General features: G+C 47.0%; 1 protein-coding gene across 1 annotated transcript in view; it reads left to right on the top strand.

The window, feature by feature from the left end:
- PRKCH (protein kinase C eta) overlaps positions 1–13,693 on the top strand; it is a gene marked incomplete at its 5' end in the record, with an annotated part of 93,261 nt that overhangs the window by 29,509 nt on the left and 50,059 nt on the right. The window contains 2 exons of the mRNA XM_027698578.1: positions 277–420; positions 1,158–1,331. Of these exons, the coding sequence (XP_027554379.1) occupies positions 277–420; positions 1,158–1,331 (318 nt within the window). The remainder of the gene's footprint in view (positions 1–276; positions 421–1,157; positions 1,332–13,693) is intronic.

Here is a 13,693-nt window from a genome sequence, read left to right as displayed (position 1 = left end):
AGTGGGTTTACAACTCGAAATGCCCAGGTTAGGAGCTGGTGTTGATGTCTCAGCACATCCCTGAGCAGTGCTGAGTTTGGCCTGTCACACGTGGCAGCTCTGTGGGATGGTGGTACCAACACACTTTCTGTTCCAGTGGCCATACAGTGCCCCTGAACAGGTCCCAAATGCCCATGTTGGTGGGTTGACCATCTGTGAGCACCTCTGAGTCAGAAGCACGGTTTCTGTGCAGACTGATACTTCTGTGATTCTGTGATTCTTTGCTTTCTTCCACAGAAACTGGTTTCCAGATCTACGTTGAGACATCAGGGAAAAGGCAGCCTGAAGGATGGCAACAACGTCAGTGAGAGTTCAGAGAGCAAACTTGGGATCAAAGACTTGACCTTCCTTCGTGTATTGGGAAAGGGAAGCTTTGGAAAGGTGAGAGTTATTCGTGGCTCTTTTGTGGGAAACCACATTCCTTATTTAAGAAGCTCCAAGGTAGGTGAAATTATTTCATAACATGGCACACAGGCTGTCCAGTATTACTTACTTTGTCCAACAAAGCTGGTCACAGGGAGCAGGGAGAAAAGGGAAGAGAAAGAAAGTTGACAGCAAAGTTAAGAAGTGAATATCACAGAAAAGAAAGAAGTTAGCATCTGAAGAAACAGCTGCATGCCAGGGCTCATACCAAGAATTGCAAGTGTGTGTGTGTTAGCACTCGTTTGGGCAGCATTTCTTGGAGCATGTAAAGACTTCTCCTTTAAAGGAAACAAGACAGTGGTTTCAAGTGTGGTGAGATGGGGGTTTTGTTCCTCTGCTTTGCCACAAAGCTGATTTGAAATGGTGCATTTGGGTTTGATAACTGAGGAGGGAATTGGGATGAATGGCACTGCCCAGCAAGTTTGTCCTGGCACAGTGGGTGACCTTCGACCAGCTGTCCCTGTGCCAGACATTGGAGCAACGTGTGTGGGTATTTCTGTCCAGAGAAGCCTGCTGCAGGCAGTAGCATGTCATTGATTGTACACTGATGCCCAGACTAACAGGCTGACTCACTTTCATCCACAAGCCTGGTCATGAGATGACTGACCTTTCCAGTGTGAGAAGGTGCGAGAGGCTCTGTGTTGCTCAGAGACCGAGGGCTCCACCCTTGCCACTCACCCTCCCCTTTGGTTTAGGTGATGCTTGCCAAGATGAAAGAGAGTGGGCAGCTCTATGCAGTGAAGGTGTTGAAGAAGGACGTCATTCTCCAGGACGATGATGTTGAATGCACCATGACTGAGAAACGCATCCTTTCCTTAGCGAGGAACCACCCATTCCTCACCAAGCTTTACTGTTGCTTCCAGACTGCTGTAAGTATAGCCCAGGAAGTGGACAGCCTTCTTCCTGACACTGGCTGGCATGAGACACTCTGCTGTATATTTGGCCCCTGGCCCATTATAAATGTCCACCTTAGGCCAAGGAGAAACCTCTCTGCTCAAGGGTGAACAGAGCACTCTGCTGTATTCCACCTCTAACATCTGCTGGGCATTTGGCAAACGAAATCCTGGCTTGTTCTAAGCTCCCCAACAAATTGGTAAGACACAAAGGTCTTCCCTAGAAACATCTCCATGCCACTGAATGTTTCCAAATGCATGTGTGCAAATGTCTACAGACCTGCAGTGTCCTCTGGTTGCTGTGAGATCTCAAGCTCTGCTCTGTTGCTACCCAAATTTTAACAGGACTGTGTTTGAATTTTCGGCAAACTCAGATTTGTGCTTGGAAGCAGGGGTAGCCTCATGTCTCTGCCATTCTTTGTATACTGGTCAGAACTGAACAAAAGATCCTTCTGGGGTTACTGGAAAGGGTCTGACTGACATAGGTGGACACTGAGTCAGGTCTGTGTACAGCTGGTATTTCTTCTTGTAGAAGAGAAGATAAGTGGCAGCATTGCTGTCACTTGTGCCTTGTGTAGCTCAGTGGAGGACTGCACATGCACTGCCTGCCCAGCTGAGAGCCTCATCTGGGGTGTGCTTGTGGGTGGGAGCCCCTTGCTGGTGTGGGTGGTGGAGGGAGGCGTGGCTGAAGTGGAGGCAGTGGCCACAACCCTGTGAGTGCCAGCAAGGTGAGTTTGGCAGTCCCTCAGCTAAGCTGTTATTAGGACTGAAGCATTTTCTGCAGTGTAGCTCTTCCAAACTGCCTGGACTCCTTTCCAGTTGCATTTTGTCCTTTGCTAAATGGCAGTAGAGCTTGTTTTCCTCTGAAAAGAGGCAAGAGAAACTTGCCCTTTTAATTGTGGCTCCACTCCTCCTACGTAAACCCAAAATACTTAAAAAAAAAAAGAGCAGACAAATGCATCCTGCCACCCACCTATTTCTCTTTTCAGCGAGGTGATGCAACAGCCAGCAGTTGAAGAAATATGCTCATTGAGGGTGGAGCCCTTGGGTAGACTCATGTAATAGAAATGAGATGGTTGTGTTGGGTTTTTTTTAATACACAGCTCACATGGTTCACAGAGCACCTGGGCTGTATAGCAGAAGCAAAGCTTGTCACTAGTAACCAAGGAAACTCCTATTTTATTTAATAATATTTTGACTTTTAATGCTTTTCCTGAAATACCAGAAATGCCCAATATTGACATGTTCTGTTTGAGGTCAAACGTGGGATACCAGTGGGTTTTGCCACTTGTTGCTGTGCCCTTTGCTATGGCTTTGCTCCCTGAATTGCAGTGTAGATGTGAAAATAACAAGTGTTCTCCTGGGCTGTGCTGAGTGTTTCCCATGAACTTAAGCAAGATTTAAGGTCACAGTGTGAGTGCCGTTTATCATGTTCAAAAAAATGAATGCAATCTGCTGTGGGTGCAGGCAAGGTCTTCTGGACTGATGAAGTAATTGCAAAGTCTTTTGCAAAGAGGAAGAAAAGGGAAGAACTCAGCCTGTTTAGACTAGCAAATTGAAAGCAAGAAGAGGATCTGATTGATGTCTGCAGATGTCGAACACTGGGGAGGGAAACAAAGCTGTCAAGATTCTGGCTAAGATTAAATAAGTCTAGGCTGGCCATGGATACAGTTAGACAGAAGATGAAAAGGAGGTTGCTAAACAGTAGAGCAGCCCAGAACAGGAATTTCTGGACCAGCTGGTCATCAGAGGAGCGGAGGGAAGAACCCCTCAGCCCTTGGTGCCCTGAACACAGAGCTGGTCAGTCTCTGAAATGGTGCCAAGGGAGTGGTGCTTGTCTAGCAGGACCCTGCTATTTCCAGTCTTTCCTAGGTTCCTCTTTTACTTGAATCCCACTTTGCTTCATTGTCTGGATTGTCTGTAACAGAAAGCCACTTCCGCCTGATAATAAACAAAACCAAAAAGCAAGGGTTTGTGGAAAAAAAAAAAGGTAGATTTCAGGATAATGTGGTTCATGACGTCTTTTGCCCATGGTCTGCACTCAGTGACACCCACTGCAATCCAGAATAACCAGATTTAAATTGCTTATAAAAGCATAATTAAATCCTTTTGCTGTAGTAGAGAAATGATTGCAACAGCAGGGTATCCACTGGACAGAATCCTTCCAGGAGGGCTTAACCAGGCTGATATGAACTTAGGGTTTCTGTTCATCCTTTGTATGGCATTGGGATATCCCCTCCATTTACAAGAACTTGGCAGAAAAGATATATATACATACATCTGTAACATTATATATATATAAAGAATAACCACTTCTTCAAAATGTCAGCCTGCAACCACATATAAAAATGTTGGAATTGGGGGCAGGGTTACACAAAGCAATACATAGTTTTGCTTGCAGTTACATGGAAACCATGTCACATGTTTCACACTTACAGCCCAGACTGTGAAAATGTGGTATTCAGGGTTCATGTTATAAAAAATAAAGCATGACTCCAGTCTGCCATGGAGATCCTGGATACATAATGACCTACTGGACCTGCTGTTAGGAATTTTTTAAGAACTGGCCACTTTGAGGATTCTTACTATTTGTCAAAGCACAGTCAGGGCCTGATCCCATAAGATGCGTCAGGACAGGCTGGGACTAACTGGCAGGGTTGTAGCCCAGCTGGAAGGTACCCAGGGCTTAAGGTGTATGCCAAGCTCAGTATGAGCCAGCAGTGCAGTCCCATGGCACATGAGTTAAATTATGTACTGGGCTGCTTCAGGAGCTCAGGAGACTCATTATCCCTGCTGCTTGGCACTGGTGAGGCTGTACCTAGAACAGGGGTGTCCAGCTATGGCCTCCCTCCTCCCAGTTCAAGAGGAAATTGTGGAAACTAGAAAGGAAGGTACTTGGGAGTGCATGAGATTCTGCTACAGTTTGAGGACAGAGCGCTCAGAGGCTTGGCTGGATCGAGAGCCCTTTAAATTCTAACTCTTGTATAACATTCCACCCAAAACAGCAAAAACTTCCCCAGAATTAAGCAGCCTGGGGGTGACTTTAACAGCCCAGGGTATGTCCGTGCTGCATGGAGTGGTGTTGTGTGGTGCCAGTAATGCAGCATTATTCCAGGGAAGCGTTTAAGGCCAGGCTGGATGGAACTCCTAGCAACCTGGTCTAGTGAAAGGTGTCCCTGAACATGGCAAGGGGGTGTGAACTAGACAGTCTGTAAGGTCCCTTCCAACCCAACCCATTCTATGATTCTGTGATTAGCTGAGCTGGCACAAGTACCCAAAACAGCAATGCATTACCCGAGTTCATCTATATTGCTGCTACTTTTTATCACCTGTTTTAGAGCTGGCTGAGGTTTTTCTGTGCTTACATTTGCCACTGATGGTTTTCAGAAAGGTTTTCTGTTCTCTTGTGCTGCCTCTGTGCTCAGTGTGGTCCTAATTTAGTCTCAGATGCAGCACAAGTGATGCCCTCCTGCAAAGGCGGCCTTATTTGCCCGGGGTGGGCTGAGGCTGCCTGACCTCCAGACAGCCTCCTCACTCCATCACAGCCAAATCCTGCAGCCACTAGGTGGTAGAAGCTGCAAGGGCTGTCTCTGCCTGCTGTGGGTCACAGTTTTCAGAGCCTAAAGAGGAAATACTAGCTGCCCAGCAGGCTGGCAGAGGCTGGATGTAGCACTCTGTGTGCCCAGCACTGGGCTGGGCAGTTTTGGACTTGTACCTCCAGATTCCTTTCCTATGAAAGACAGGGAAGCAGTCGTGCTGCTCCATTGCAGAGGGGAGAGTTTAAGTCCTGCTCCAGCTGCATCTGTGGGAGGTCTTCCTTGCTCACCACATCTCTGTTTTTTAAATCTTTTTTTTAATTGAAGGCCTCTCCTTGGGAGCTTTCCACCTTGCCTAAGCCATTTACCTCTGCTTTTTCTGGGGCCTTAGAATAATTCTTCAGTGTCAGAGAGGATTATGCTTCTGCTCCAGTAATCTGTGAGTTGCCAACAGGTGGTGGGACCTGAGGATAATCATGGATCCTGCGTTAGGGGCCACAAGCACCAAAAAGTGTTTGTTTTTGTTTTCCTGACACTGGTGTCGTCCAAGACCTCAACAATACTGTCCTAGAGGGGGTGAAAGAGGCTATATGTATAAATAGCTAAGTCAGTAATGTAATCCTGGGGAATGTGAATCCTGGAATGTTTTAATTAAAATGAGTTTGCAGTAAGTGGGTCCAGTCTTCTTCAGGGTTTAGCAACCATCCTTCCTGCACAGGTGGTTTGCTTTTAAATCCTTTTGTCTCCACTCATATGCATGAGAATGAAAAGGGCTGGGGGAGATCAGCTTCCCATGCAAATAGTGTCAAATAGCTTCTGGGTTTTATGTTTATTGCCCTTATCCCTTTTCTCATGACCAAAGGGTCCTTCCAGGGGACTGTCCCCCAGGCGATGCTGTTCCCAGCACTGTTCCCGTCAGCCTGATCGTTATATGGATTTGCTTTGCCTGTGGCTCTGCTGACAGTTGCTGAGGCAGAGCCTGCCCATGTTGTTCCAAAAATAGTGAGACACGAGAACTTGGCAGAGGGATGTGATTTTCTATAACGAGCGTCCTTCAAGATAATAGCTGGCAGGGGTGCTATTTAAGCCAGGAGGGACTGGCCTGGGACTCCAGGACAGCACAATCATTGAACTGGTCCCATTTTACGAGGGCAGCCTGCTGTTTGGCACGCAGCTTTTTGTTCCCCTTACAGGCTGCAGGCTGAGGTCACGCTCTCGACATGGAAGAGGAAGGTTTCTCCACATCTCTGCTGGCTCTTGGGGCACTCAGGCTCTCCCAGGGTCAGCGTGGGTATCATGTCATGGTTTACCCAGCTGAGCCTGTATTTCACCTCCCAGTAGTGTTAAGAGCTAACCTGGAGCCTCCTATGGGGGCATAATTTTCAGGTGAGAGCCCACCAGCCAAGGGGGGGACTGAGTGGTGGCATCTGGCTGGTGCCCTTGTATTGCCCAGGGGAGTCCCTCAGCCATGGTCGCTCTGGGGGATCTCCAGCATCAGCCTGGTTGTCCAGCAGCCACTCCACTGTCACCAAATGGGTAGAGCACAGAGCAAACCCGGGGCAGAGCCTGGTGTGGTGGAGCTGAGGAAGGCTGGAGAGGCAGCAACAGCCTTCCCGAGGCTCTGGTAGATGAGCAAGTGTCCTGACACAGACTTTGGAGTGTGCTGGTGGGTGTTAAGGAAGCAGTGAAGCCTCTTTGATGTTCTCTTTGGAAGGCGCTGAGAGGGAGCCCTTTGGGAGCAGGGAGGAGGGCTTTGATCAACTCCCAGGCTCTGAACCCCCAGCATTCCCTCTCTGGCATGTTGTGGAGGCACAACTCTGTATGTGCATTCACCTGACAGCCAAATGCACTTCTTGGATACTTTTCTGCAGGCATTGAGGCTTTTATTCTTGAGAGTTGAGGCCTGTGCTAGCCCCAAGCCACTGTGCTGGAAGACCAGCACACACCTCATTGTTGCTTCAAGTCAAAACCAAGTGAAGATGTTGTCAGGACATCCTGTTTCTAGGCCTGTCATGTTTCAAAGAGCTTACTACAGTCTGGCATGGCTTCTGGTCATAAGCACAGGCACCTCTAAGGGGCTTGCTGCAGTCAGGTGTGAAGGAGCTCGAGTTCTGCTTTACCTGGGCCAGCGGGTTGGTTTTTTGGGACCTCTTGGGCAGGGAAGTACAGGGGAATTTCCTCTCTCTGCCTTCACTCTCAGGTGTGGCTTCTGCAGGTGTGTGTGCTGTGGTGCCCTTGTGTTGGTTTTGTGACAACAGGAGGGACAGTTGCTTTCTGCTTTTCTGCGCCTCCTGTCCTATCTAGCACTGAATAAAGACAGTGGTCCAAAAGTGCATCTTTCCGTGGTTTTACAGTGTTCACATCCACCAAAAACCCGTGACGTGTTTGCTGGCACTCTGGTTCAAGTTGTCAGTAAAGCAGATGTGCGAGGCCTCCAAAGCCTGGTGTGAAAAGCTCTCTCACGTGTGCAGTGACACCTTGCAGTGGTCACTTCCTTGCAAGAGTGTTCCAGGTCGGGATCTTTTTTTCAGGCAGAGTAGTTTTGCTTGCAGGAGACGAAACAAGATCAGAGTGACATTTCTGACTCTATCTGTGAACTTTGCCTGGTGTCCACATTTGGGCAGCACACTGAGGTGATACAAGCTGAAGTGAAAACATGAGCTGGAGGGTTAGAAGGGTCAGCTGCCATCACCGTGTTGTAGCTCCCAAGTGTAACTTTCCCACCCCAGATGGTTGAGGGACTTTGGATACTTGCATTTTCATGAAGCTGATAAATGCCTGTCCCCATCTGCAGTGCCTTAGGGGAGAGACTGTAACTTGGACAAACTATCAAGTTCAGCAGCCGAAGGAGATGCTGTTGCCTATGGTTAGCCACAGCATGTGAAACTAATATTTTTTGGCCTTAAAATCAAGGAAGTTGTAGCATAAAAAGGGCTGAAAATGGAAGCAACTCTCAAGCAGCCTGAGGGAGCAGGTGCCAGACAGTACTGAGGAGGAAGGGGAAGAGAAAAACAAAGGCAGTCGAAGCTCAGAGAAGAGGTAACAAGCTGAGATGCAACCCAATAGTGCTTTAGTCTCTTTGAATCCATATTGCTTTCCAGGTGATGTTTAAGGTGAGAGGATGGATCCCTCATAGCAAGCTGTTTCCAAGTGGCCTTTGGGTGTTTTGACATTCTTAATTTTCCTGAAGACCTTTGTCTGTGCTGTAGAAGTAAGTATCTAGCCTTCCCCAACCCAGGCTGAGCCAGCAGATATTGCAGAGATCAGTATTTTTAAAAGCAGGGCAGGGCTGTCGCAGGTTGGTGACTCCAAACTGAAAGCACGAATTCCAGTAGCCTTTTTCTGAACTGAGGGCTGTAAAAAGAGCATGATGTTTACAGTGCTACTCTCTTCTGAGACATCATGATGCCAGCAGCCAGCTGAGGGGTGCAGATGTCCTATAAATCTTTGATTAACAGGTAATGTCTGTAGCGTGATACATTTTAGTTCCTTATTCCTCAATTTATTCCCTTCTTAAGTTCAGCCACTCTTTTGGGTTTTTTTGATCTTTCAGGTGGCAAGGAGTGTTTATGTAGTTTTCTGTAGCATTTCAGAAGGTCTGGAGAGGAAGATTTTGTTTTTACTTTCTTTCAATTCTTGCAAATTCTTTCAATTTGTTTTGTGGGTTTTTTAATATTTTATTTTATCGGTGGCCAAACTGCCTTTTCTTTTTTATTTGTGATTAAAAAACCAAGCATTTTTTGTACATAATTTAATTGGTTGACTTAGTATCTGAGTTTTGGGGTTTTTCCTAGTTGGGGTCTGGTTTTGTTTGAAATGGAACAGATATGGATGAACGAGAGTGATAAAAATCATCCTTTTGCGTATATGTTATGTAAAAGTTTCTAGTGAAAAGATGAACTAATCATGTAATCCTTCTGTGAATTAGCCTGTCTTGAAGGGGAGGGATGAGGAAGAAGGATGTGCATATGGTTCACTTGAATACCCCAAAACATGCATTGTTCCAGACAAGTGACTGAATTTGCATGTTACAAAATCTCTCCAGCATACAAGCTTGAGATTTCAGCCAAGTGTGTAAGAAAATAGGGGCAAAAATTTGAAGGGTGCAGTTAGATTTGTGGTTATTTATTTTTTTCCCTGGGGCAAGTGGGAACCCACAACTCCCCTCAGCTCACCCTGGGTTGTGGTTGCTGTTGTTCAGCTCTTCTGGAATGAGCTTGGCGTTAATGCTGTGCTGTGCACACAAGCACCAAGGCAGCCTTCACCCCGAGGGACCCTGCAGAGTTTATTTATGCAAATGGAAAGAGCCAATTTATTATGTGTATGTGTCTCACTGCAGTGGCCTCATAAGGAAGCCTCGTGTTGCCCACTATCAGCAGCGTCAGAGAGCCGTGGTTGAGGTGATAACTGGTGATAACTGCCCAGTTCACAGAGTTGTGACAGTGAGGTTGGTGACTCTTTGTTAAAGAAGCTGAAAACCAGCCCGGTGTGGGGAAGTGACCTACACTTCTCAGAAATGTGTTCACCAGCTGCTTGGCCTGGGGGAGACACCACGTGCACCTTATACCCATTCTGAGTTTGCTTAATTTTCGCTGCACCTCCTTCCAGCTTAAAAACCCCCACAATACCAGTGGAAGGAGGAAAGCTTCCCTTTCTCAGCCTTTCGGCTGCATCACACAGTGACCCCCCATCTCGACAGCCCCAGGCCTGTATATGCAGTCTCTGGGCTTGATTTCCCTGAGGCAGAAGAGGTTCCTGAGGGTACTTCTGCAGTCACTGAAGCAGGGAGAGAGAGCAGCACAACTCAGCGAGCAGATGGCTGTAAAACCTGCTGCCTCTCTGCCGTGTTGGGCTGCGAGTCCTGGACCGGGGCAGCAGGTGCCGTGGCCCTGTTTGAGAAGTGTCACTGTCACGTGCATGTAGTTCCAGCTGAGCAAGCGTGGAGCAGAGGTGTTCCTTCTCTGCTTGGTGTAGTTACTCTGATTTGAAATCAAAGGACCAAACCTTCACATCTTTCTCCGTTGCAATCAGGCGAGACTGGCTTTGTCTGGAGGTTTGAGTCTGAGCTCATTAGATCTGCTCGTGTGTGCACGTGTGTGTGCAAGGGCTGTTTTGGTGATTCCCTCTCGGTGAGCCTGTTTTTATGACAGCTGAGATCTTCCCTGGTTCTGAAACACTGCCATGTATAACCCCCCTGAGGAGCCTGCCCTCCCTCGGAGCTGGGAGCAGCAGGCAGCTCGTGAGGGTGCAGCACTGCCTTGGTCGAAGGGCTGGGTATGGAGGGGAAGCATTTCCAACAGGGATTCATAAAATCTAATGATTCTGTGAAGGGCTGGGTATGGAATCATGGAATCATAGAATGTGCTGAGTTGAAAGGGACCCATCAGGATCATCAAGTCCAACTCCTGGCTCTGCAGAGGACACCCAAGAATCCCACCGTGTGCCTGAGGGCATTGTCCCAAACGCTTCTTGAACTCTGTCAGGCTTGGTGCTGTGGCCACTTCCCTGGGGAGCCTGTTCCAGTGCCTGACCACCCTCTGGGGGAAAAACTTTTCCTGGTATCCAACCTAAACTTCCCCTGACTCAGCTTCATGCCATTTCCTTGAGTACTGTCACTGGTCATAAGAGTGAAGAGATCAGTGCCTGCCCCTCTCCTTCCCCTCACGATGATGTTGAAGACTGCAGTGAGGGAGGGGACGCATTTCCAACAGGAATTCATACATTCTGTGAAGGGCTGGGTATGAAGGATGGACATTTCGGCACAGAGCAGCATCTCAGAGTGGGCACTGAGTGACTGCATTAGTCCTACAGAGATAAATATTAGGAAACAAACCTGTTTATTATTCCTCCTGCGGATCCTGTGCTTTTGCAGTGGCTTGACCCAGATACAGATGGCCACTTGCACTGCTGGGGGAGTTGGACATGTGGCTTTCCAAAGCCCGGTACTGAGACATCACGGTTTATTTGCTCACTCGGAGCAAGACCTAAGGCAGATTTGCTTTGTGTGGGGGTTGTGGACCACGAAGGGAGAATAGGAACATTGGGAGCACTGAGGGAGCCTGCCAGCTCTTGTAATTATCTTGTAATAATTTGCTTGCAAGCTCCCTAAGCCCTGCTACTCTTTTTTGGAAACAATAAACTTTCTCTGGGAAGCAGTGACACAGCTGTCTCTGTTTGGGGATGATTTGGAAAGCCTGCCTTCTGCTCTGCAAAGCATAAACTGCCAAAACAGGGGAAAATGACTGTTTTCATGGGGAAACCCTTTGGCTTCAGTGAACTCAGACTGAGCCCAAAGCTGATTTTCTAAGGAGTTGTGTGCATTAATTATTTCCAAAAAGTTGAAATGCAAACATAGCAGAATTCCTGAGCTAGGCTGATTTTTCTGGGGCAGGGGGGAAGATTGAACCCTTGCCCTAAAATGCATTTAGCCATATCTACCTTCTATGGCAGCTGTCAGCTAAAGAGGAGGCTTGGATGAAATTCCAGCTGGGCTGTGTTCTTGGTGGGTTCATCCTCTTGTCCTGCAGGGGAACCAGGGTGGGCAGAAGGAGCATCTGGGAAAGCTGTGCTGCCACAGGTGTGCAGAGCTTGTCCAAGCCTATTCCTGGTGGCATTGGAGGCTGGAGAGGCCTCGTTGGTGTTTTCCAGTGGGTCTCCTGAACCTCTGCTGATGACTGTTTAGAGAGAAGTCCCTCCTGGCCTCCATGCTTCCCTTGGCACAGCAGCTCTTGTAGGGTGGCAGGAAGGGGCGACTGTTGTCTTCTTTCCTGTCTGCACATGGAAAACACTTGTCTTTCCCCATCTCCTTCCTCCATGCTGCCTGAACAGGGCAGTGATGACGCCCTGTCCCACTGGGAATATGGTTTAGGGGGTGATTATGGTGGTGCTAAGCTGGGAGTTGGACTAGATGATCTTGAAGGTCCCTTCCAACCCTGATGATTCTGTGATTTATGTAGCATGAAAGCCTGTGATCAGAGATAAGGGCCCAAGCTGTCTTCAGAGGTCTTTGATCTTGTGTGGGCTGTCCACGGACATCAGCTATGACTCTTAACTAGAAGAGTGTAGAAGTTGGCCATCACACTGGTCTTTTAGGGCATAGTAAGAGAAAAAGGATGCTCCTTTAATAAAATCTGATTTTTTTTTTCCTCCTGTGATGATGAAGAGGAAAGCAATGAGGGTTTAAAACAGCTTGTGGATCTAGTGAGGACAAAGAGCTGAAGTGATGCTTGAGATGGATCTCAGTGGATGCTTGTGTTTGCAAGGGGCAGTAACCAGTTTATAGATTGTCCTCCCAGTGGCTTTTGCAGCCAGGGATTTTCTTCAAGCTTCACCAAAACCCCCACCTAGAACAACAAACAAATACAATGTTTATGTGTAATTGCTATCGAACACTGCCCTTAGGACAGATTACATGCTTCCAACAGACCCTGCCCTGCTAGTAGGTAAACAAATAGAGATGGAAAACTGAAATTTAAACAAATAAATGAAAAAAAAAAGCCAAAACCAGAGAGTTTTCTTGCATAACACTTGACAGGGTTAATTTCTTGGTTTAGGCAAGCCTTGAAATGAGCCCTCCTGATCCCACAGACTTTGTTTCCTCCAAATGTTTCTTTAATTTACAGTAACAATTGCTCTATGTCTTTATTCATCTCAATCCCAGTCCAGGAATGGTGCAATGTGATTTCCTCCTGTGGCTGTCACTTGCTGCAAAGCCTTTTGTGTCACTATTTCCTGTTGATTCAAGTGGTCTTTTCTTGCTGTTACTGATGTCAAACAGAGATAGCAGATCAGGGAGACTTCTGGGCAATGGAAAATAGTAAAATAGACTTGTGAGGAGTTCAGCATTAGGTCCTGTCAAAAACCAATTCAGCTTTTAATTCCTTCTTATTCCCACTGGTAATCCCCAAGAGAGGAGACGTAACTCTTAGGTCAAATTTGCAAGTGTCTGAACTATCTGCTCTTTCAAGATTTCCTTTTCCTGGCCCTTTTTAAGTTATCTACTCATTCTTACTCTTCTGGCTCTAAATTGCCCTTTTTATTTATTTTATTTTTTCCCCTCCCTCCTTGTCTCCTCTGTCTCCTCTACCTCCCTCCCCGCCTCCTCTCTCTCCTCTGCCTCTCTCTTCCCCCCCCCTTGCCCCTCCCTCTCTCTCTTTCCTTTTCCTCCTCTTTTCTTGTCCTCTCTCCCCTCTTTTTTCACCCTCTCTTTTAAAAAAATAGAATACCACCTGTTTATTTTATTTTTCAATGATTCCTGAAAGAGTGGTTGGTCTTCACAGTATAGCAAGCTGATGGTCTTGATTAAGACTAAAAATGGGGGGCCCTGCCTGGCTTTTAGATGATGTTCCCCGAAGGATGGTCATTAGTGCTGATTTTCCTCGTGCTTGTTGCCAGGCATGTAGCAGACCAATGCACAAATGCTGCATTATAAACCAGTTGTGATACCCATCCTGCTCTTTTCTTCAGCAGCCCCATGGGACTTCTAAGTGTTAGAAAACTGGGCAGAAAACTAGCTGAAATCTTTAAAATAAATAAATAAACAAACAAACAAACAAATAAATAGAGTAGCCCTAAGTTCTATATTTATACTTGACCTGTGAAATGAGCCCATGGGTGCAGGTGACTGGATAATAAATGCAGTGATACTTGCTCAGGTGTGCAGTTAGACTGAAGCAAGAGAGGTTTTTAGCAAAAAGCTGCTAATTCTGTGACAGCAGTGATGTGAATTTTAAAACTGTTTCAGTGCTCACCTCAACATTTGAGAAAGAAGTAATATCTTCCTTCAAGCATCGCGGTAGAGAG

Source organism: Neopelma chrysocephalum, unplaced genomic scaffold, assembly GCF_003984885.1.
Source record: "Neopelma chrysocephalum unplaced genomic scaffold, ASM398488v2 Primary Assembly neopelma1_24, whole genome shotgun sequence".
NCBI lineage: Eukaryota > Metazoa > Chordata > Aves > Passeriformes > Pipridae > Neopelma > Neopelma chrysocephalum.
This window is presented reverse-complemented; position numbering and strand designations above follow the sequence as displayed.